Consider the following 24,425-nt stretch of genomic DNA (forward strand, 5'->3'; position numbering starts at 1 on the left):
TTATCCATACCATTGTGGAAGTGCCTCCCCTGAGTGTAGGCTGGACCATGTGACTGGCTTCTAATAACAGGATGCCACAAAAGTCTTCTCTGAATTTAGGTTTCAGAAAATCTGGCTGTCATCATGCTCACTGCCTCTTGCTGGCTCCCTCTCTCAGCTGCCGTGTTGTGTGAGTGGCCTCATGGGGAGGCCCACGTGGGCAGCGGCCGAGGTCTCCAATGAGGACCTGAGTCCTTGAGCTGCCAAGTGCATGATCTCAGAGGAGGAGCCTCCCCAACTCCGGCCTTGAGCTTGGAGATGATGGATGCTCCAGACAACACTTTGATTATAGTCCTCTGAGCCAGAGGACTTAGCTAAGCCAGACCTGGATTCCTGCCCCACAGACTCTGCGAGATGAATTTTTTTAAGCCTCTGGGTTGGGGTCATTTGTTACGCAGCAGTCCGTAATCAATACATCTGTGTCCCCTGGGGGCAGGATAGAAGGCACGGAGTGAATGGGGGAGAAGTGAGGAGTTGTTTTAGAAGTCACCAGGAATGCCCCTATGAGAAGCCAAAGCTGCTGGAAGAAGCACCACGACGGCACCAGGAAGCAAGTCCAGTGGCCACATTCATGGGAAGTCGCTCGAGAACAAGTAGGGACTATGAGCAGACCCCACCCCCCAATCAGAGCTTCCACTGGTGGACTCTAAGTCAAGCTGGCTGCCACTGCCTTCCCCAGCCCTGGTCCTATCCTGGCTTGGAGCCTCCACCAGGATCACCATCCAGAGTCTATCCTCTTCCCGTCCAAAATGGATCAGCTATGAGCCCAGCAGTGAGGGGACCACTGACGGCGAGGTGCCCCACCTCCTCCTCTTGCCTCCTGCCTCCTCCCTCTTCCTCTGGTACATCATGCCTTTCATCCTTTCCCATCTTTGTTGTCTTGGTTACATGGCCAGACTCCTGATATGCTGCTAGTTTTCATTTTAATGATATGTTCTTGTAAAGCACAATATTTTACTTCAATTGCATGTGTCACTGGATAAATTCCTCCAGCGTGCCTGGCATTTGAGCATCAGCTGACTGAGCATGCTCTATGATTTGGGGTGTTTCTGCAGCACTTTCTTTAATTTTAATGTCTGTGCTTTAATTTGTGATCAGGATCATTCTACACAAATGTATATATATATATATATATTTATATATATATATATATATACACACACACACATATGATTCAAAAAAACGGCACACATCTATCAATAAATCTTGAATTGGCAAAGCTCATTTAAAATCATCTCCTTAAGTCACGTGCACTAGCAGTGATCATTTGGAAAATAGAATGACAAATGTTTCCAGGGTAATCTTTTCTGGGGATCTCAAAGTGTGTTTCAAGAGGACACCAGGAGGAGAACAAGTCTAAGCCCCAGCTCTTGAGGTCCAACTGCCTTGAGAGGGTCTGCAGCAGATGCACCGTTGAGAGGACACCACTCTAACCCTACTCGGGTCAGCACTGGTGACCACTTGGGACCGCCGCCCAGAGACCTGCGGGACAGGGGGTGAGCCTCAGGGCTGAGTAGTGAAAAGTAGGGAAGGATAAGAAAATAGCATGAGTGGGAACACATTTACACAAAAAGGATGGTTGAGTGAGGGCTTGATGTTGTTCAGGAATATAAGATATGCCCAAGAGGATGGCTCAGATGGTAAGAATTCACCTGCAATGCAGGAAACCCAGGTTTGGAAGGGTCTCCAGGGTCAGGAAGATCCCCTGGAGAAGGAAATGACAGCCCACCCCAGTATTCTTGCCTGGAGAATTCCATGGACAGAGGAGTCTGGTGGGCTACAGTTCATGGGGTCACAAAGAGTCAGACACAACTGAGCGACTAACACACACACACAAGAGGATGCTGCCAGCTGAGCTGGTGGCCATGTCTCCCAGGCACTACGTGAACAAAAAGGCCTACAGCCCAGCTGAGGAGACTGAATTGAGGTGGGAGGAGGGCCACAAGAAGTGGGCGGAAGGGCACGGGGCAAGGTTGGTTTGAAGGCCAGTCCCAGGACCCCCAGGCTTGAATGGCCAGCCATCTCTCTGTCACTCCTTAGACGTGAAGTCAGAGAAAGGAGGGTCCCTGGAACATCTGTTATACTCTTCTGTTTGCAGCATCTCAGCCTCAGCATCCTCCTCACTCAACCCGTAAGTTAAGATCTACGTGGGCCTAATACTTGCAAAACCAGGGGTGGGAAATGCAAAAACAGCACGACAAAAATAACCACAATGACAACAAAGAGCCAACAACTTTGATGTACTTTTCTCATTATGGAAATTGTCTGGCGTTGATTCTTCAATATCTCTTTTTCCCTTCTGCTTGAGGGACTACCCACAAGCAAAGCGGCCAGCCTCTCTGGTTTGAAAAACTAACAGAGGATGAGATGGTTGGATGGCATCACTGACTCAATGGATGTGAGTTTAAGCAAACTCTGGGAGATGGTGAAGGACAGGGAAGCCAGCATGCCGCAGTCCATGGGGTCGCAAAGAGTCGGACATGACTGAGTGATGGAACAGCAACAACAACATCACGGGCAACTCACCAAACGTTATATCCGGTACGCTCAGGTTCTGCTCTGATCGCAGGGCAAGCTGGAGTTTCAGCTGTATCTCCACTGCATTTTGTGATACCTCTAGCCATCTAGAGAGCTTTCCATGACATGAGTTTCTTTTTAGTTAACTTATTGTTATTATTATTATTGTTTTTATTTTGTTATTATCATTGTTGTTGTTATTAGTTATTATCAACTGATTTGTTGATAAATTTCCAGGTGAATAGTAAAGAGTTCTCAGATACACTGAGGAAGTTGCAAGGCAGGGGCTGCCCATCTCTGATCTGGTGTTGCCCTGTGACTCGAGCACTGCAGAAACACACACACACACAGCATCTGTTTCTGAGAGCTTATGTTCAGAATGACACAGCCTCAGGAGAGTCTCCCTCCCCCTCTGCTAGTTGCCTTTCTGGATCTGTGTTCAGGGCCTATGGAACACAGGCAAATCAATTCCAAACAGGCTCAGACACAAAAAGGCAAATATGTATGATATCATTTATGTGTGGAATCTAAAAAATCTGATACAAATCAATTTATATACAAAACAGACTCATAGACATAGAAAACAAATATATGGTTACCAAAGGGGAAAGAGAGGGAGGGATAAATTAGGAGTTTGGGATTAACATATACACATTATTATATATGAAATAGATATAAAATAGATTACCAACAAGGACTTACTATATACCACAGGGAACTCTACTCAATATTTTGTAACAACTTGCAAGGGAAAAGAATTTGAAAAAGAAAAGCTAGATGTATATAACTGAACCACTTTACTGTACACATGAAACTAACACAATATTATAAATCCACTATATGTCAATAAAATAAAATAAAAAGAAAAAAGAAAAAAATTCAAACAGGCTCACACAAAAAAATTAGGAAGACTGAATTAAGCTGCATGACAATTCCCAAGAAGAATGACTTTGTGTTCTCTACTCCTGTGACTCTCCATGCTGACACACACCCACACAAGAGAGGTTGTGTGTGTGTGCCTGCACACACACATACACACACACACACACACCCTACTACAAGCCAACAGCAAGGCCAGCCAGGGTTCTGTTTACCCAATATTCTCCCAGCGCTCCGCCCCTTGGTATGTGCAGTTCAACCTAACAAAACACCCAGGAAAGATGCAATCACAAAATGAAAGGAGCAATCACACCTCAAGTGAAAGTTTATGATGTTCTGGTTCACAATGAACATTAGTCTCTCCCACTAATGTCAGGCAGTAATTCACTGCTGAACAGCAGCCATAAAATACGATCACTTAGTGGTAAAAATGCAAGAGACAGAGAAATCGGAGCTGGAATATTTAAGCAAAGAGATCTTGTCCTCTGAGGCAACACTGACTTCATTTCCCCAACTTGGGTCAAAGGTTTTCAGATTTATATGGACACCTTAAAGCAAATCGGAATGGTGCTGGCCTTAAGAGTTTAACCTGTAGTTGAAACTGTAACAGCCTGTAACTTATTCCTAAATTTCTAGGCACTTCCTGATGACTGCAGCATTTATGTGCCAATGCCAGCCATAACATACACACACACAGATCAGAAAAAATAAAAGACATCCAAATTGGTACTTTCCTCACCTCCTTTCCCCCTGCCTCATGTGATGTGTGCACTAAAGCAGTAAAATTACGGTCGTCAGAGACAAGGTTGCCAATGGTGGGGACCCATACCTTTCAAACAAAATGGAAAGTCAGTAATTTTCAGGGCAGCCCATGGATAGCTGCTACAGACTAGCTCCTGAACTCCTGAAACTCACAGCAAACTCCCTTATTCTTAGCAAACCCCCTAACCCCCTCCCGCCCAGCCTTCCCACCTTGAGTCGCTTGTCATATTGCAAAGAACCCTGCAAGGCCCTTGATTCACGCAGGAGATTATTACAGGGCTCAGAGAAGCCGGCTCTGTAATTACGGCGGCCATATGATTTCTATTATCCTGAGCCCCCAGTTTCAGTAGCTCACAAAACTTCCCACTAAATCCTCCTGCAGCCCCACAGCTTTCCACGGCTGGGCCTCTGCCCAAAGAGTGAATGGGGTCCTGATAACCTCTGGGAAAAGCAGGACAGAGTTATGACAAGGGAAGGGGAGCGGTGCTCAGTGAGCCAGAGTGGTGGGGAAATTCTATTGTTTAGAAAAAAATAAATAAATGGGCCAGTTTCGCTTTTTATTATTTCAAACAACAGACGCGGCGGCCCAGCTTTCCTTTCCCTATTCAGACTGTCCCCCAGGGCCGGCTGAGTCTGCAGGAGTGTAGCTGGGCTTCAGCAAAACTATTAAAAAGGCCACCACTCTGAGCTCGTGGAGCAGAAAGTTTGCTGCCCCCATGGCCTGGCTTTCCCCCAGGAGGACCACTGGCTCATTCCCCCACATATGACTTGCTGGCCCTGCTTCCCAAATGTTTACGCTTCACCAGTCCCACCACAGTTCTGGAAATTAAATGTAATGTCCCAGGTGACTGAAATAGAACCTCGCCCCCACCCCCTGCTCCAAAGTAAAAGATGAAAAATGCCAGTCCACGGTTTCTAAAGCCTTAAAGCCCCCGGTCAGGTATGGCCTCTCATAGCCAGCCTGGCTGAACTCGGGGGAGACTTCAGGGCAAGGCTCTGCCCACAGACTGCCCCACAATGGATGTATGTGTGCAATTGGCCTGCCGGGGGTCCTGGAGGTGTCCTCAGCCCCCACTCACAGAGATGGGCCTCACTCTGACCCCCATCAGGGGACTGGCTTCCACAGGTGAGAGAGTCAGCCCCATCAGCCTCTGACCACCCTCTGACCAAGAGCACACATTTATTTGCAAGTCAGCCGACTTAGGTTTACGACGCAGCCATGGCCAGGAAACATCTTTTTTCCCCCCAAGAGAAAATAACTTTCTGTTCTGTTATGTGCAGTGAATTCTCAATATTTATATCATGGACACCATATACTCACCAGCTCAGACAATAGCGAAAAAAAAAAAAAATTTCTTCTAAAGGGTCTACTTGGTCTGGCCAGCAAGTGAAAAGATCCTCTGGCCCCTGGTAGGAAGTTGAGGGGGGTGGGAACCTTCCAGAACATTGAAGGAAGTTACCTCTCCCTTCTACTGAGATGGGCTTAGTAGAGACAAGACCTAAAGCACTCCCAGTTCCTTCATTTACTTATTTACCCTCAACAGCACTTATTTAACCATCAGAGCAAGCGAAGCAGGTCAACAGACATTTCACTGTGTGACTTGGATATGGGAATGACTTTGGTATTTAGAATCCACTTTGCCAGCAAATCGAACTCATTGAATCCTCATGAAGAATGAAGTCACCTGAGCAACCAACAGAAACATCTTTTCCTGAAGTCCCTGCTCTAAAGCTCATGGACTTCCCCTCCTTGGCTTATACGGAAGCTTATCAGACACAATTTCAGCAAGTTTGGTTATCTGATTTCCCAGCTCACTGAAAGCTGGAAGCTGCAGCTCAGGGAGGAGGAAGGGTGCTGATGTGGACCAGGACGCCTGGCAGCATCTGGAAGTGATGAGTGACAAGGTGCCCTAGAGGAAGAGCTGGGAAGGCTGCAACGATCAGACACAACATGCCTGCACTTCCCAGCATCCTCCCCGGGCGTCCATGAGCCCAGTCCACTATGTGAGTAGTAATCACAACAAGAAGGCCAAGGCAGCAAGAAAACATTCAGTTGTGTTCAACATAGTCTTTGCAGAAAGGCAGGTGACTAGGAAATATAATTCTTCAAGCTGTAAAGACAAAGGTTAAATTAATCTGTTCATTTGACATAGAAGGCAGTGATCCCAATGCGTGGTGGGTTGCCTGCATCACTCTTGCCACATGCCATGGCATTTCACCAACATACGCTTTCTCTTCCAGCCGCTAGCTATGTAACTGCTCCACACACATCCCCAGCCCAGACACACTCTGCTCCCTGCCTCTCCCCCTCCACACTCTCACCCTCCAGCCCCACCACCTGTTCCACAAAGATGCACAATCTGAAGAGAGAAAAACAATGGCTGGAATGGGCTGTCACACCATAGGACAGGATAACAAGTACAATCTCGAGATCTGCAGAGAGCATTTCCCCTTGACCATCAAGCTCATACCCATAAACACAGCAAAGAGAAAAGCAGGCATCAAAACTCGGTCTCAGATAAGGCACTGCCACTTCATCCATCTGGACCGCATGATGTCCAGAAAATTCCAGGGGAAGCCTAATTAAAACAAGCAGGATCTCCGCATGGCATCATCAGTATTTCCCAGGAGAAAGACTCAAGTATGATTATCGGCCAACAGAAAACGAGACCTACTGCCTTGAGTTTTAGAAAGGCTTTTGATCCAAGCAAGAAGGGCACTCCCTTCTTCTTTAGGGACCAGCGCCAACCCACTGAGAGCCCAAGCCGAGGCAGGTGACAGAGTACTGCATAGATGGGGACGTGAAACACAGCAGATGGGCCAAGGTCACCCAGTACCGCTGAAGCCAGCAAGCTTCTGGAGAACGAGGAGGAAATCTCATGTGCCCGGAGCACATGGTTCCACTCCACCTGAAGGCATTTCTGTGCTCCCACAGCATCCATGGTTTCCTCGTCCCACGATCTGGCTCTTAGCCCCAGTAGCAATTCCAGCAGGTACTATATACTTTCCTCCCTCTGTTCCCTGAGTGGATTCCAGATGGATGCACCAGCCAGAAGGGCTGAAGAGAGAGGAACAGGCACATCCCTTGCCCCTGTCCATCCTTCCCAACCATCCATGCCTAATAAAGGTCTTGCCTTAGGGCATATGCCCAAGCTAGACAGAGCACACCATTTAGACTAGGAGCCTGGAGACGCACACCTCTCAGGAGCACACCAGCCCGTAGAAGAGGTGGATCCACACACTCACCCAGTGTGAGTCCCACAACAATCCTCCATGTGAAGGCAGAGAAGGGACAAGAATACCACTGTCGACCTCAAAACAGCAAGACACCTCCTTAGTGCAAACCTGTATCACTCACCAACCAGGCCCAGGGTAGTAAGAGAACACAAGCCAACATCTGTCCCGCTGGGGACAGGCTGTCCGCACAATCACCGAAATGACTACCCCTTGTCCTACCTTCTTCAGCTTGCCACTTTTGGTGCCCACGAAGGCCAGAGAGTGATTCTTGTAGACGTAAGCGATGACAGAAGTCATGCGGTCCCTGTCCTCCGTGAAGACGGGGACGCCACGCACCATCTCTGACACGCCCAGGGGGGCGTTCATATCCAGGCCACAAAAGTTGTCATCAATGGTTAAGAGCTGAAAAGGAAGAGGCAGAAGAATTAGAAGCTAGCAGCTGGGCAACTCACGGAGGCACTGAGTCAGGGAACTCTGGAACTAGGAGAATCCTTAGAGATGAATCACCAGGTATAAATCACTGCTTTATCACATGAAAAACTCAGCTCTGGAGAAACTAGGTAGCCTGTCAACAGTCATCTAGGTAGACTGCAGAAAGTCACATGGCAGAAAGTCACAGGTCCCTGGAGTCTTCTCTCTACCACACTCTGCAGCCTCTCTGCCCCACCTCCAGCTGCTCCAGGTACCATCTTGACAGCCCATCATCAGCATGACTTGGGAAAGCACTGGGCCACCACTCACGAGCAGGGGACCCAGACATCCCTGATAGGGAGTGAGTGGGGCAAGGTCTCCATATCTACACACTTACTGTCGAGCAGACACACAGATCAGGACACAAAGGCGTGGAACAGAGAAATGGGAATGTTAATACATGTACGCCAACACCATGGCAGAGACGTGTATGGACAACTGGTCGGGAAAGGAGGAAAGGGAGGAGTGGAAAGTTTGTGGATGAATTCAGTCGGGCCACAAGTGCCTCCCTACATCCCATCCCAGCCTCCTTCTTTCACAGCATAGAGAAGAAGGGCAGCCCTGACACTGCCATACTCTCACCAGCGTTTCCCAAATTGCCTTCCATGGAACACAAGTCCCACAAGATTTTCTACCATAAACGGGTTCCTTGGGCAAATGATTTGGGGCAATGTCCTGAAACCCAGTACATTCTAACATCATGTAAGATATTCCTAATTGTTACCAAAAAAATGTCTGAAAAGTCTTTTTAGGAAGAAATAGCCCTAAAATTCTCTCAGCATTTTTTCTGAACAATTTATTTCCTAAACCATTTTTTCACAGGAACACTTTTTAGCATCCCTTAAAGAGGACGTTCCTGGGATTCCCAGGTACCCTGTGAGACACAGGGACCCAACTCTGGCTTCTGATTCCGGGACAATTTCAGGAGTCAAGAACCAACAAGTAAAGCCATTTCTGCACCCTACCCTACCCCCATTGTTTTAGCTGAGTGTCTCCCTGTTTTATTGCAGCCTCCCAGATCCCCATGTAAACAGAGGGTCACAGCTAGGGAGTCCTCCTAGGGAGTGGCGAAGACCCTGACAATGGCTGCTGAGGGGCCTCCAGTGCCCCCCACTGAGCAGCTTGGGGGTTGGCACTGACCTCCCTGAGCCTCTTAGATCCTACACTGGATTTCTCCCTTTTTCTCAGAAGAACTGTCTCTCCTAAGAGTCATTCCATCTCTCTGTGCTTTGATTTTCCACTCTATAAAGATGAAGGAAACAAACTCCACTTTTTGATGGGCGTCCATAAAGCCTATAGAGCTCATGCCTGTAAACGCCTTTGGACTTTTCAGAGAAAGCAGGGAAATAAAATACAAGGTGTCATTTTTTTAAAGGCTCCAATCCAGCCAAAGGAAGAGGCTTCTGGAGAACCAGCAGGCAGGCTCTTGCCAGCAGAGCCACTTCAAAGTGGCCAACTCGGAGCTTTCCAGGGATGCAGGGGCCCTCATCTCCCTCCCAGCAGTGGGAGGCAGGGGTGACAGGCAATGTGTGCGTGCCGAGCATCTCGACCTCCCTCCTATCACGGTGGGGGCAGCCAGGGCAGGGGGAGCACGTACAGCTACGTGTGGTGCAGACGTCCACCCCACATCCTGTTTTGGCCTCTCTCGCATCGTCTAATCCAACAGCCCAGACCAAACACAACCCCTACCTCGCTCAGTCGTGTCTGACTCTTTGCGACCCCATGTACTGTAGCCCACCAGGCTTCTCTGTCCATAGCAAGAATACTGGAGTGGGTTGCCATTGCCTTCTGGATCTTCCAGAAGGATCTTCCCGACCCAGGGATCAAACCCAGGTCTCCTGCATCACAGGTGGATTCTTTATTGTCTGAGCCACCAGGGAAGCCTCTACTACCTCCACTCCCTCCAAAAACAACTGCAGGAATCAAAAGGCAAGAGGAAGCTTTCAAGGTCCAGTCCGACCTTTATGGTTTTTTCCTAAAATGAGGAATTGGGGAAAAGAGAGACAGCTAGCGTGGAGAGTAGAAGAGATGGAGAGGAAACAGGAAGAAAAAAAACCAGATAAAGGACAGACAATGTCTTCTCCCTGATGGACATAACCACGGTGACTGCCAAGCGTTCAGAGGGCAGCTTAGGGATCTTCATGGCCTTGCACATTCCTGCCTCTGATCCTGTCCTCACCCTGGACTTTCTCAGCCCTAAACTGTGCTGCCCGGATGTCTGCCTTTAGCCAAAGGATCTCACCCACTACTACCATTTTCCACGTAGATAAGGCTGAAGGACTGTCCACTCTCCACAAAGGGAAACTGAGGCAGGGAACAAGGCCATCCATGTTTCCCACCACACCTGGTACAAACACACACCGCCTTGACCTGACACGACTCAGGCTGTTCAGACCCCAGGACTGCAATTCTGAGTTTTAAGTAACCAGATAACTTTCTTCTTCACTGGGCAGAACACGAGATGAAAACCATCCACCTACAAAAACAAAAGTGTGCATTCAGCCAATGGCTGCATTAAATCCTTGCTTGCTCAGAGGCAGAAAGTCAGGGACCCACAAGTGTTTACCACGGCAGCATCTTGTACCGCAAAAGCCCTGGTGAGGAATGTTTTCATCGGCGGGGGACAGTGAGAACAGCTCAGCCTGGTGTCCTGGCAGCCAGGACTCTACCAGTTTCAGCTCAGGTCAGCTCCCTGCGAGACCCACACAGGAGGCAGATCCGGGGCTCCTCACCTAGACCTGCAGGTACGTCCCCAGATTGCTGACCTCATGGTATTGTCATCAGGCTCGAATGAAGCAAAGGCCACAACTGGGGCTCCTACCATGGCCCTAGGATTCCGGAGACAATGAGAGCTTCCCACTCAGACTCCCCTGTGTCTTGGTTTCTCCCTCTGAGTGGGGCCCTAGGTGAAAAAAGGGTGATGGAGACCCTGGACCAGGAGCCTGAACCAGACACCAGCCTGGGTGTGCACGGATGCTGAGGTCCCCAACTGTGGCATAGGGTGGGGGCGGGGCCTTACTCTTCACTTCTTCCAGCTGGGGTTGATAAGGGAAGGATTTTTAACAGTGAAGGAGTGGGAGAAAACACAAGACTTGGGTTCACACGGCAGCTGAGCAGCTTCCCAAGCATACGCCTTGGCACAGCCTCCTCCCACTCTCTGGGCCTACCATTCCTTGACAGTAAAATAGCAAGACGGGCTCATCCTGAGACCAAGGTGACACAACAGGTGTGAAGGCACTGGCTAAACTGGAGAGCCCTCAAGGTAGTGTTTCTTCGGGTTCACTTTTCTGATGGAAATCCTGCTCGGAACAGCCTTGAGTGGCGGGTGGGAAGGTGCAGCAGGGAGTGGCCCTTGCATGCTCCCGGCCAGAACATAGCTCTCTGAGGACACCACCCTCAGAGTCTGAGCCAAAGCATCAGAGTAATTGCAGCATGGGAAGAGAGGAGGGCAGAGGGAGGGTCCCACAGGGCCTGCAGACCCTGGGGGGCTGGGGTGTAGGGAGCAGATGCCAGGACCCGTGGAAGGGAAGCCTAATTGGCGAACACCTTCGACAAGTGAAGGCTGGAGCAGATTCCTGAGCACCCTGGGCAACAGGGGAGGAGAGTGTGTGCTCCTCCCGCCCTGGCCGAGCTCTCCCCTGGGCTCCATTAACAGCAAGATTAGAGCTGGAGCCAGAGGAGCCAGGAAGGGGCTGGGCTCTGTGGTAATCAGGAGCTGGGCGCGCCTGCAGGCCCTCTCCCCTGCCAGTCCACAAATACCCACGAATGAGCTCTGGCCACCTCTCCAGTGCTTATTCATTAGACAGCAGCTTCATTCTTACCAGGGAAAGAGATTAGGGTCTGCTGCATGGGAATGTATGTGGTGGGCACCCCTGTGAACAGACCCCAAAGCCTCAGACAGGGCCATAGCCTCTGGGATCCCTTCCGGCCCATTATGAAGATACCAGATCTGCTTTGCACAGATGTCCTCATGGGGTGCCTGACTTGTAAAGTGAGACTGGTGATCCACTGGATTCCAGGGGCTGGCCATGAGCTCAAGGATGGCACCGCATTTTAGGCATGTTCGTACCCTTAGCTCTGTTCCTGGTTTGTAATAGGTTAAGACATATATATTAAATGGAAAATGCATGGATGAATTGATGGATGACTAAATAAAGACCTGAGTCTCAAAATAGCTAACACTATTTTGGAACTAGAGCCAGAAAGCCTAGGTTAGAATCCCGGCTCCACCACTTAGTGCTGTGTGACCTGGGGCAAGTTATTTAACTTCTCCATGCCCCAGGTTTTCATGGGTAGTATAGGGATAATAATAATAGCATATACTTCCCAGTACTGTAGAGAGGATTCAATGGCTAATTCATGTAGAACAACGTCTGGCCATTAGTAAGTGCTAAGAGAGCGTTGGGCTTCCCAGGTGGCTCAGTGGTAAAGAATCCACCTGCCAATGCAAGAGACCTGAGTTCAGTTCCCGGGTTGAGAAGATCCCCTGGAGAAGGAGGAAATGGCAACCCAGTCCAGTATTCTTGCCTGAAAAATCCCATGGACAGAGGAGCCTGGTGGGCTACAATCCATGGGGTCTCGAAAGAGTGGGATACAACTCAGCAACTAAACAGCAACAACAAACCAAAGAGCGGTTAGCTCTAGTTACTGTTGGTTACCCTTGTGTGTGTGTGAAGGTCGCTCAGATGTGTCCGACTCTTTGTGACCCCATGGACTATACAGTTCATGGAAATCTTCAAGCCAGAATACTGAAGTGGGTAGCCTTTCCCTTCTCCAGGGGATCTTCCCAACCCAGGGATTGAATCCAGGTCATCCGTAGACAATTCAAATAACCCTCGCGAGTCCTAGAATCTTTGGGGAAATTCATGATACCTGTCTCAGAGAGGTGTGATCAAGATTAAAGGCACTAAGGTTATCAAGATGAAAGAGCAAAGGTGGTTCTTCCTAAAGATCTATCAGGCCAATGAGGCTGATTAAGGAGAAATAGTCTTAGGTCCAGAAGAGTTAGGGCAGGGTGTGTATGTTAGTCCCTCAGTCACGTCTGACTCTTTGAGATCTGAGAGAGTCTTGCCCGGAGAATCCCATGGACTGTAGCCCACCAGGCTCCTCTGTCCATGGAATTCTCCAGGCAAGAATACTGGAGTGGGGTGCCATTCCCTTCTCCGGGGATCTTTCCAACCCAGGGATCAAACCAGGGTCTCCTGCATCGCAGGCAGAGTCTACTGTCTGAGCCACCAGGGAAGGCCTGGTTAGAGTTAGGGCCGCTCCTTGGAAATGCAAATTCTGTCACCCCCACCCCAGATCTACTGGATCAGAGACTCTGGAGCTGGGGCTCAGAGATCTGTATCCTAACCCCTTCCCAGATGATTTAGTAAGAAGCACCATCCCAGGTCACCACGGGGGTCTCTTCCTGGCTGAGGGTGCCACAGACTAGGCCCAGGAGAGAACGCCATGTGACAAGCATAACCACCGGAGCAGGACCCACTAGACCTGGAGGCGGAGGGGCCCCGTGGCAGCCTCCCCGAGCCGAGCAGCAGTGGTGGAGGTGGCGTGGGGAGCCAGAGCTGACACTCCGAATTACAATCTAATAGCTTACCGCGCTTACCTCGCACTCAGCGGCAAAGGTTACCGTGCAATTACGTGTCGCTACATACAAATGACAGAGCAGTTACGGTTACTTTACCAATTACAAGGAAATTGCTCCCACTCTGCAGAGAGACTGGCACTCTGAAAAGCTCTATCATCTCCACAGAAAGGGGATTTTAAGTGCTGCCAGCATCCTTCCTGCTCAGTCTCCCCAGGCTGCAGGGCAGAGCTGCAGAGCAGCCACCCAAGGACCCCAGCGGTTTCTGCTGGTCTCTGCAGAGACCCTCTGAGAAGGGCTGAAGAAGGAGTAGACCTGGGAGACAGTGGGCATCACCGTCCGGCCCCTGCCCCACCATCACCCTCATAACCTGGGCCAATCCATCCTGAAGCCCTCCAGTGACGAGGCCTTGGGTGGGGACCTGATTCTGAAATCACTCTTCGTCCTGGCTAGCATGGCCCCCAGCCTGCTTGCAGATGCATCCCTCTTGCCGGGTGGAGCTGTTTTAGCCCCGCCCTTAGTCACCCCACCTTTGCAGAAACCCCAGATCGAGTCCTTATTATGGAAAGATCAGAACTAGACCAGAGCTCAGTGGTCCAAAAGCAGTGCTAATGAGATAAAGGTCACCAGGTCCATGCCCCTGTGGGCCAATTAGCTCAGCTTTGGGACCTGGTCTCTTCCATAGCCATAGGCTGCCCCTTTCACCCCAGATGTCCGCTGTTTACAAATATCCCAGACTGATCCAAAGGTGAGCCTGCAGAGATGGGTGAATCCTCCACCTGGGGATACAGCTGCCAACCGCTCTGAGCTGGCAGCCGCCGTCTCTGAACCCAGGAAGGAAAAATACAAAGTCGACCTGGTCCTCCCATTGCTCATGGTAGCTCCTGGCCCAGCAGAGAGAGGAATCCTTCCATCTGAGAGCAAACCCATTCTCCAGCTCTCTCTGAAGGCAAAAGTAGCATCCAGCCTCAAGCCGCCTAGTCCTGAGCACCCCACACCCACCCCCAAAGCTAGGAGGCTGGACCATTATGGGGAAGAAGGCATCCGAGACCTTCCGAAGCTCACCCACTGCGGGGCCTTCAGTTGGGCCTTTTTCCATCCAACTTTTGGTCTCTTAGGCTACTCTCCGTTGCCACTAGAGGACACTGAGGCACTAAATGAAGACAACAGCATTTACTGTTCCTCACTAATTACTTTGCTTAAGAGTGTTTAGGAGGATCCACTAGGCACCAAGCAGCAGGTGAGGACCTAACAATAGAAAGATGGCTTGGAGGACCTGCAGACCAGGTGCATGACTAGGCAAGGCCATGTAGGCCCAGCTTCAGTTGTGCACCGGGGCTGGAGGGACAGAGGTTGGGACCATGACTGCTGAGGGGGGGCAGTAAGGTTCCAAGGAAGAGGCAACACTGGGGTCACTTGTGGGTTCCCCATCCAGGACAGGGTATGGCCATGCTTTCCCACATTGTGCAATTTCAGAGGAAAATGACCCCAGAGCTTAGAACTGAACAGCCCCATTTTACAGAAGAGAAAAATGGAGTCTTAGAGAGTGAACTGACCTCTCATGTTCTATCAAGGTACTGAGAAATAGATACCAGAACCCCAAATTCCCAGTCCGAAGGGGAAAAAAAGTGGTATTACACAGAGGCTTCCTCTAGGGTACTGGAGGGTGGCCCTGAAAGGACCAGGAATAGGGACCAGGTCTCAGCATGCCAGGATGAGAGAGGCTGCTGGAGGGACAGGCCTGACTTCTTTTGCTACCATCCAGGAAAAGCCTTCTGCCCTTCTGTGATCTCTGGGAGAAATTGAACCTCCTGTCTGGAGGAGGCCCTTGGCTAGTCATCAGATTGGGCTTCCTCCTTTCCTGGGCCAACCTGTCCCTAAGGAGAGGGAAAGCTGAAGTTCAGAAAAGAAACACAAGTTAGGAGAAAAAGAGGTGCCTGTTGATGTGGAAGAGTAAAGGTCTTTAGATTCTTCATGCTCAGCGGCCCCAAACGTGTACCCACTAATTAATTACACTTACACACACACACACACACACACACACACACACATACTGGGAGCTGACCAGAGTAGAGCTCCACAGGAAACAGGGAATAGGTGAATTACACATGTGGGATTCCTTTATAAAGGGAGATATTGATCAGGTAAGTACAGTAGCTCATGTCTAAATACAGACTCAGCTGTATATCTCTGCAGTGCAGGAAGGTAATGATCCCTGCTTACTGGAGCCAGATCTCAAATAGAACCGCTGACCCCACGGCATTCATAGATGTGCCAGGCTCTGATGCCCACAGCGTATCCATCCCTGGAGACGACTCTGTGTGCCCTCTGACAGCAGGCTGGGAGGGAAGCAGGAAGAGTCCTCAGGGAGGCAGGAACCTCATGGGGAGGCTCTGGTTGGCTTCAGGTTACTCTCATCAGAAAGCTTGTTTCTCCATAAAATATTCCCATGTGCCTTGAGTACTCATTTCTAAAACAAAGAAAGAGATCCAAAAACTCAGACAATATCGCCCTACGATTGCTTACTGTTCTTCATAAACTTTGCTCTTTTTCATAATTTCTAACCCTCCCTGAAGCTCTGCCCAGGGCTCAGGCTGATCCCAGGCAGTCAAACTCACTTCAGAGCCAGAGAAACCCCAATAGAGGCAAAAGTTGGCCCCAAACCTCGGCCGTGAGCCCAGATGTCAAGAAAATAGCATGCAGGAGAGGACATGTTTCCAGCTAGATCCTCCCTGCGGTCACCTTCCTGTGCCCCTCTGGTTTTTGTAAGGCAGAAGGGAATGGCTCCACTTTGGCACACGGCGCTGGCGTCACCTCATTAAGTTAGTGGAAAGAAGGAGAAAAGACAACTCACAGAGTTGTTCTGCCTCATCCTCTTAGTTACTAACACATTATCTCAGAACGGCTCTTTATTGTGTCTTTTTCAATGAGATTGAAGGAGAAATGAATGTGCAGAGAAAGAGAGAGGAAGCCAGCAAACCGCAGTCACAGTAACCTGGTTAGACCAACACGTTAGTGAAGGGGCTTTGTGAAAAGTGTCTTGGGGTTGGAAAAAGAACCCAATGAATCACACCAAGATTCCCAATGAGCTATGCACCCTGTTTCTAAGCATCTCACAGAGATGGGTACCAGAATACAGGTCATCTAAGTGGCCATTCACTCATCATGATAACAAGTTATCTTTCTAATAGGCAACTAATGCCATTAATTTGAGCTACTTTCCCAAGAGAGAGTCACTAAGCCCACTCCAGGCTGTAACCAATGGCGAGCTGTAGCAATGCACCCCTCCTAGGAATTGCTGAGCGTGGCAGGCAAAGAGCAGCTCCAAGTCAGGAACCCCAGGGATCAAACCCCTGACCTTCTCCTCATTAGCTCAGCTGCTGAGAGCCCCAGGTTCCTCCCTCTGGGTAAGCAGAGAGGGCCATAACACCATGACCAGAGATTCAGGCTGGCCAAGCAAGAGAAACGGATGAATCTCCACTAGTCCAGTTCTGCAGGTAACCTCAACGACGGGTTCAGTGCAGAAGCCAAAGCTTGACCCCTGGGAAAGACCAAAGGCAGCCTTGGAATGGCACCAAGCAAAACCCACAGGTGTGGTCCCTTTCCTTGGGTACCTTAATCTTCAGAGGTCCCCGGCGGCTGCCTGCCAAGGACCAAGAGCCGCCTCCCCATCCCCCAGCCCATCAATTCCACGTCCCCACTGCTCTCCCTGTCTCCTGCAGACAACCTGAGCCGCCACCGGAACTGTAATTGGAGCGGGCCACACCACAATGATTAAGTTTGCGTGTTTTCTGGCCGGCGCTGGGAAGCAGTGGCCCCGATCGCCAGGCTGAATTACGGGGGAGGTCATTCCCTTGTTAGAAGGAATAAATTTTATTAGCCCCAGTCTCGTTGCCATGCATCTTCCCCCTCTTCGCTCCTCGGGCCCGAGTGTGGGTCTGGATAATGTTGCCGGCACGCAGGATAAATCAGCCGAACAAATCCCATTATATTTTGGAACACTGACAGAGACACAGTAATGACACCAAGACTGGGAAAAGATGCAGGTTCTCTTCTCCCCCCGCTGATGCCGTTTCATAAATGCGGATGGCATGCGGGGCCCAATTCACTAGGAAAAATAAAAGAAATATGTAAATTGAGGGACTGAATGGAGAACTCCGTGAGTTGTCTTTTTTCCTTCTTTCCACTAACTTTGTAAATGAGGTGACGCCAGCGCCGTGTGCCAACGTGGAGCCATTCCCTTCTGCCTTACAAAGGCCAGAGGGGCACAGGAAGGTGACCGCAGGGAGGTTCTAGCTGGAAATGTCTCGTCTCCTTCAAAGGCTTTGACTTGGTATTCATATCATGTGCTGGATGGCAGGGAAGGTGGGTGGGCACGCTCCAGGCCTGGGATTCCGAACATAACATCTGGGTCTGGCACAGCCCAAATTTCTCAAAAGCAGACATCGGTGGAGAAAAAAAAAACGTTAGGTATGAAAGCACAGCAATATTATTAAATCCCTTTCTGTCTCCTCAGGTGGTTACAGTAACCAAAGGAGAGTACACGGATGATGCCATGAGCTATTTCAGTGTTCTACAAATATAAGGTGCTCTGTGTCTATCATCACTTATGAGTGTCTCTGTATTTCTCTTTCCCTAGGAGTCTCGGCACACTTTATTAAAGGGATATGGTTTTATTGCCTCCTTCTAAAAGATGAAATGTATGATTCAAAGCAAAAGGGAAACCACTCACCAGCTCAGTGACCTCTCACGAGATGGACCTGGATGAGACTCAAAGACCCAAGCCCGCAGGCCAGCATCCTGGCCAAGACGCCACCCTGAGAGGATGATAGGAGTTGGAGGGAAGGCAGACCTGGATGGATAAGTCAGGCTGGTCTGTGTGCTGACCGAATGAGAGGCTCTGTTGCTGATTTGGGCTGGGCCATTGCACACCGTCTAGGGGTGTGTGTGCATGAGTGTGTGTGTACACAGGTGTGGGTGCATGGCTGTACTTGCGGTGTGAGCTGCTGTATGTGGTGTGGGGGTGTGGGGGAGGATCCATCACAGAAACGGGGAGCCTCCGGGACGCCTTGCAGAGTGTGAGTGTAAGTGAGAAAGTGAAGCACAGCAGAGAGAGCGACAGAGAGAAAAGACAGAGTGGGACATCCACGCAGAGAGGATGTGTGTGCACGTGTGGGTGTGTACCGGGGTGCATGCCTCTGTGTGGGGCTTCATGAAGTCATGGTCAGGATCTCAGCGTGAAGACATGGCAAGGCTGCCCCATGCCCTAATCCCCCGCTCGGCAAACCCCGCCCTGTGGCCGTGGCAGCTGTCTGTGTTAACATCTGCAGGCCTGATCCCTGGATCTCATCACCCTCCCTGCTGGCCCGATGGGCTCCAGAGTGGTTCCTGGTAAGTCACACCCAGCCTAGGAGGCCCGCTTCAAGCCCCTTCCTCTCACCAGGTCCAGCTCATCACCTAGAGCTTGGCCACCATCAGGGACCCAAAGCCCTGCCTGTATTTGGCCGGGATGTAACTTTTATTGCAAATGCTTTCTCCCAAAGAGAAAGGGGTAAGTGTCCTTTTCACCTGAATACCTGGGACAGAAGCCTTCTCAAGGGAAGGGGGAAAAGCTTGAATCTATAATGACTGGAGGTGTGACCCGGCAGCCCCCAGTGCTAAACAAGAAGGGGTCATGGGGCTGTGAGGGGTGAGGGCTTGCACTGACGGAGGTTTGTGACGTGTGCCGTCAGGGGGACTAGAGTGTGGCGTGTGGGCTGGGTCCCAGTGTGTGTGTGTGTGTGTGTGTGTGTGTGTGAGTGAGTCTCAAACGTAGTAGAGCTGAGGAAGGAGGGATAGGGGTGGGCAGGCAGGAGCAGGAGATCATGGTCTATGGGAGGACTTCGGCTGAGCAGAAAGAGAAAGCCTTGCCTTGCGCCATAAACAACAGGATACACCCATCTAGTCAGAGCCGCACTTCCTGCTGACAGGAAAAGAAAACAGCCCGAGCAGATGGGCACAATCCCGCCCCCAGAGCCTGGGGTAGCTGCCTGGCCGTTCCGGATACGGACTCGTGGAGTGTCAGGATCCCCGGCGCCAGACTTCACTGAGTGACCGTCCAGGCCGGGCAGGGAGGCCAGCCCACGTCCAGGCAGTGGCCCTGTCCCCTCCCAGGGCTGCCCTGAGAGAGCAGTGGACGTGAGTCAGACTGACGGCGCACACCAGCGGGTTCTCCTCCACTGCCGACGTGAAGCGAAGCTTGGGGTTAAAAACGAAAAGCTCGGTCCGAGTGCCTCTGTGAGTCTGAGCAGTACTGGCAAGTAAACTCCAAAGTTGAGAAGATGCCTGGTCTGGCAACGGCTCTCAATCAGGGGCTCCAGGAAACATGAGGGATTTCCTGGTTCTGCAGTGACTGCAGAGTCCCGTGGGCACACAGGGCTCCACAGTCCAGCAAGGCAAGTGCCCAGCACCACCAATCATCCCCCTGCCCCAGGTCCCACCACGGCCCTATCGAGAAACACCAGTGGGAAGAGCCCCAGGCTGAGAAGTAGGATGTATAAAAGGTTCTGCTCCACCAATTACATGACCTTCAGTGAAGCCCTTGACTTTTCCGATCCTCCATTTCCTCAACCAGATGGGATGTCTGCCTTCCCTATTATCCTACAGAACTGCTGGGAGGAGAAGAGGAGGTGATGAAGCCCTTTATACGTTGTCAGGCCCCACAAGGACTCTTCAGTGGGATTGGCAGGTGGCTCAGAGGCCAGCACGCTCTGCTTGGAGGCTAGACAGGGGCGAGGCAGGGATTCTGGTCACAGTTTCTGCCCCATGGACCAATGTCTTCTATTGGACAGTCACTCTAAGTTCAAGTCTTGGAGGCGGAGATTAAGCAGCTGAGTTCTGGTGGCTTAGATAGTAAAGAATCTGCCTGCGATGCAGGAGACCCAGGTTCAGTCCCTGGGTTCAGAAGATCCCCTGGAGGAGGGCATGGCAACCCACTCCAATATTCTTGCCTGTAGAATTCCATGGATAGAGGAGCCTGGCAGGCTATAGTCCAGGGGGTCACAAAGAGTCGGAGACTGATGTTTTCTGCCCCATCCAGCATTCTCAGCATTAAAGCTGATGCTGCCTAACTCCTACACCCACTTCTCAACTGGTTCCAAACTTAGGGAAGACTTAAGTGGCGTAAGTGATGGTCACTCCCAGGGCCACAGCGCTTGTTCCCATCACAGAGGCTATAATGACCTGCTTGGAGGCATCTCTTCTGGACTCCTAGGCTCCTAGAGACTGATGTCATTTCATGATTCTTGGAATCAGCCAGGAGACAGTACATTGCCAAGGGCCTAATAAAAATTTCATCCATTCATTAACTCATTTGTAGGCAGAAGGGCTAGTGTTCTGTAGGTGACCCTGGAAGGCTGAAGGAAGGGTGAGGAGGTGTAGATAGCCATGCCTGGGGAGCACTAGGATGCCTGGCTTCTCTACCCATGAAGAACACAAGGTCTTGGAGCCCAACAGCACACTCTCCAGCCTGGTGGTCTCACTCCAGGTCAGAATTCTTAGGGCTCCCAGAAAGGGACTGAGAGCTGTTACCTTGGCCTGCTCAGGTCATGGGACATGACAAAAGCCTCAGGCTATGAGCTCCTCACCCCAACTGCAGAAAGAAGAAGGTCTGGGGAGACCAGGCAGTAGCCCTTAAAGAGACCAAAGATAGAGACCATCTCAGTGCTGAGTAGCAGAAACACAGAAATTACACTGCCATCCTTAACCCTCACCCAAGATGCTCACCAGCAAAGGGCGTTAGGCTGATCTACAGTCTCCCAAATCCTAAGACACACTAGGAAGAGGCCTGGTCGATCCCTCTAGGATCCATCCTCTGCCCAGGCCCTCCTGAGGTCCTTAGAGGAATTTTCAGACACCATCCCATTTGTTCTTGGATACCTCTTTCCATACAGGCTGGAGAAAAAAAAACCAGGACCCAAGAAGGAATGGGCCAGAGGCAAAGGCAGAAGTTTCTTCGCCCCTCCCCGACCCTGCCCTCCCCAAGCACCAGCAAACGCCCGGGCTCCTTCCCCGGCCTCTACACCTGATGCCCATTCTGGGATTTGCATGTGCAAGATGCGCTGACACTCACTGGGACACAATCCCATGAGGAAGCCACTTCTCACCGACAGGCCCTTATCCATGATGGGGGCTCAACCAGACTTCCCCGGTTCTCCAAGAGTGAAGACAACAGGTTGCTCCCTACAGATCCAGACTCCAGGTTCCCAGCCCAAAGTTTGTCTTCTCACCTGGTCACCAGGCTATGGGCCACCACGTGGCTCCACTGACGCCCCACACATGCAGGCCCTCGGACCTCATCTTCCGTGAGTACAGCTGAATACAGCAGGGACCTGGGGAGGAGGTGGGGCCTAAGGTTCATACCGCTTCCTGCTCGGAGTCCTGGAGGCATGAGTTCAGGGGAAGAAATGTGAATCCCAGGAAACGGAAGAGACCAGAAAAGCCTGAAGAGCACCATGGGACAAGCATTCTAGCTCAAAGAATTAGGACAACCAGAGTGCATTAAAAATGATGGGCAAAAGGGATGGACTTCCAGTTATAAAATAAATTAGTCCTGGGGTGTAATATAGAGCATGGTGATACAGTTCAATATACTGTGTTGTATGGGCTTCCCAGATGGTGCTAATGGTAAAGAACCTGCCTGCCAATTCAGGAGACAGAAGACATACGGGTTCAAGCCCTGGGTTGGGAAGATCCCCTGGAGGAGGGAATGGCAATCTACTCCAGTATTCTTGCTATGGACAGGGGAGCCTGGCGGGCTACAGTCCATGGGGTTGCAAAGAGTCAGACACAACTGAAGCAACTTAGCATGTACACACTGTGTTGTATATTTGAGAGGTGCTAAAAAGGGAGTAAAAACTGTGGAAAATTCTTCAAGAAATGAGAATGCCAGACCACCTGACCTGCCTCCTGAGAAATCTGTATGCAGGTCAAGAAGCAACAGTTAGAATTGGACATGGAACAGCAGACTGGTTCCAAATTGGGAAGAGTACATCTACGTTGTATATTGTCACCCTGTTTATTTAACTTATATGCAGAGTACATCATGAGAAATGCTGGGCTGGAGGAAGCACAAGCTGGAATCAAGACTGCCGGGAGAAATAGCAATAACCTCAGATACCGAGATGACACCACCCTTATGGCAGAAAGTGAAGAAGAACTAAAGAACCTTTTGATGAAAGTGAAAGAGGAGAGTGAAAAAGCTGGCTTAAAACTCAACATTCAGAAAACTAAGATCATGGCATCTGGTCCCATCACTTCATGGCAAATAGATCAGGAAACAGTGGCAACAGTGAGAAACTATTTTGGGGGGCTCCAAAATCACTGCAGATGGTGACTGCAGCCATGAAATTAAAAGACAGTTGCTCTTGGAAGAAAAGTTATGACCAACCTAGACAGCTTATTAAAAAGCAGAGAGATTACTTTGCCAATGAAATCCATCTAAGCAAAGCTATGGTTTTTCCAGTAGTCATGTATGGATATGAGAGTTGGACTATAAAGAAAGCTAAGCGCTGAAGAATTGATGCTTTTGAACTGTGGTGTTGGAGAACTCTTGAGAGTCCCTTGAACTAGATCCAACCAGTCAATACTAAAGGAAATCAATCCTGAATATTCATTGGAAGGACTTCTGAAGCTGAAATTCCAATACTTTGGCCACCTGATGCAAAGAACTCACTCACTGGAAAAGACCTTGATGCTGGGAAAAATTGAAGGTGGGAGGAGAAGGGGAGGACAGAGGATGAGATGGTTGGATGGCATCCCTGACTCAATGGACATGAGTTTGAGTAAACTCTGGGAGTTGATGATGGACAGGAAGGCCTGGTGTGCTGCAGTCCATGGGGTCGCAGAGAGTTGGACATGACTGAGTGACTGAACTGAACAGAGTAGAGGTTTGTTTTTTGTTTTTTAGTACAATTGCTTTACAACGTTGTGTTAGTTTCTGCTGTACTATATGAATCAGCTAAATGTATACATATATCCCCTCCCTCTTGAGCCTCCCTCCCACACCCCCCATCCCACCCCTCATCACAGAGCACTGAGCTGAGCTCCCTGTGCTTTGCAGCAGCTTCGTACTAGCTACCTATTTTACACATGGCAGTGTATATATGTCAACGCTACAAGAGAATAGACCTTACAAGTCCTGATCATAAGAAAATATGTAACTATGTACGGTGATGGATTGTTAACTAGACTCTTGCAGTGATCATTTTGCAATATATACAAATATTGAACCATTATGCTGTACATCTGAAACTAATGTCATGTTACATGTAAATTTCATCTCAATTTTAAAATGAACCACTTTGTAAGCTCTTTGAGCTGTAACTATGACAAAACCTACAAGAGACTCCAATCCTACAAAACATAAGTCCTAAAGTCAGCCTCCTGTGCCTTACACACCCCTCCTCCACTTTCCTGCTTAAAACATCACAGGACAGAGGTCATCTGAGATTGTGTTCCCCTTCTCAGGCCTCAAGGGAATCCCAGACTCGAGGCAAAACAAAACAAAATTCTAGAATTTGTCCCATCCCCATCCCTCATTGCCTCAAGGTAAGAATGCAAAAGGGAAAGGAATGCCTTGAGAAGGAAGAGTGCAGGAAAAGCTGGGTTTGCAAACAGTGTGCCCAAGAGGGCTCTTCAACGGGAAGGCTCAGGAGCCTGGCCTGGCTGGTGGCGGGTGAAACCTGTGTGGTCTGGGCTGAGGCCAAAAGAAGCGTAGCCTAGCCCCAGAGCAAAGTAACTTGAGCATCGGCTGAATCAAAAGAAACTGATACTGTGCATTAAAAGCCAGTGTGGCCTTTTAGACTGGCTAGGGAGTCAGCCCCCAGCCCTGTGTGAAGTTTCTGGCCTCCTCCTTTCTGCTCTCAACCCTGAACTTGCCTCGAACTTGAAAAGGCTA

General features: G+C 50.0%; 1 protein-coding gene across 2 annotated transcripts in view; it reads right to left on the reverse strand.

Annotated features, from left to right (window-relative positions):
• The window catches only part of PLXNA4 (plexin A4), a 425,409-nt gene that overhangs the window by 397,139 nt on the left and 3,845 nt on the right, over positions 1-24,425 (reverse strand). For both annotated transcript variants that reach the window (XM_040259648.1, XM_040259649.1), the window contains exon 2: positions 7,654-7,836. In XM_040259648.1, the coding sequence (XP_040115582.1) occupies positions 7,654-7,836 (183 nt within the window). The remainder of the gene's footprint in view (positions 1-7,653; positions 7,837-24,425) is intronic.

Source organism: Oryx dammah, unplaced genomic scaffold, assembly GCF_014754425.2.
Source record: "Oryx dammah isolate SB20612 unplaced genomic scaffold, SCBI_Odam_1.1 HiC_scaffold_18, whole genome shotgun sequence".
In the NCBI taxonomy this organism is placed as follows: Eukaryota; Metazoa; Chordata; class Mammalia; order Artiodactyla; family Bovidae; genus Oryx; species Oryx dammah.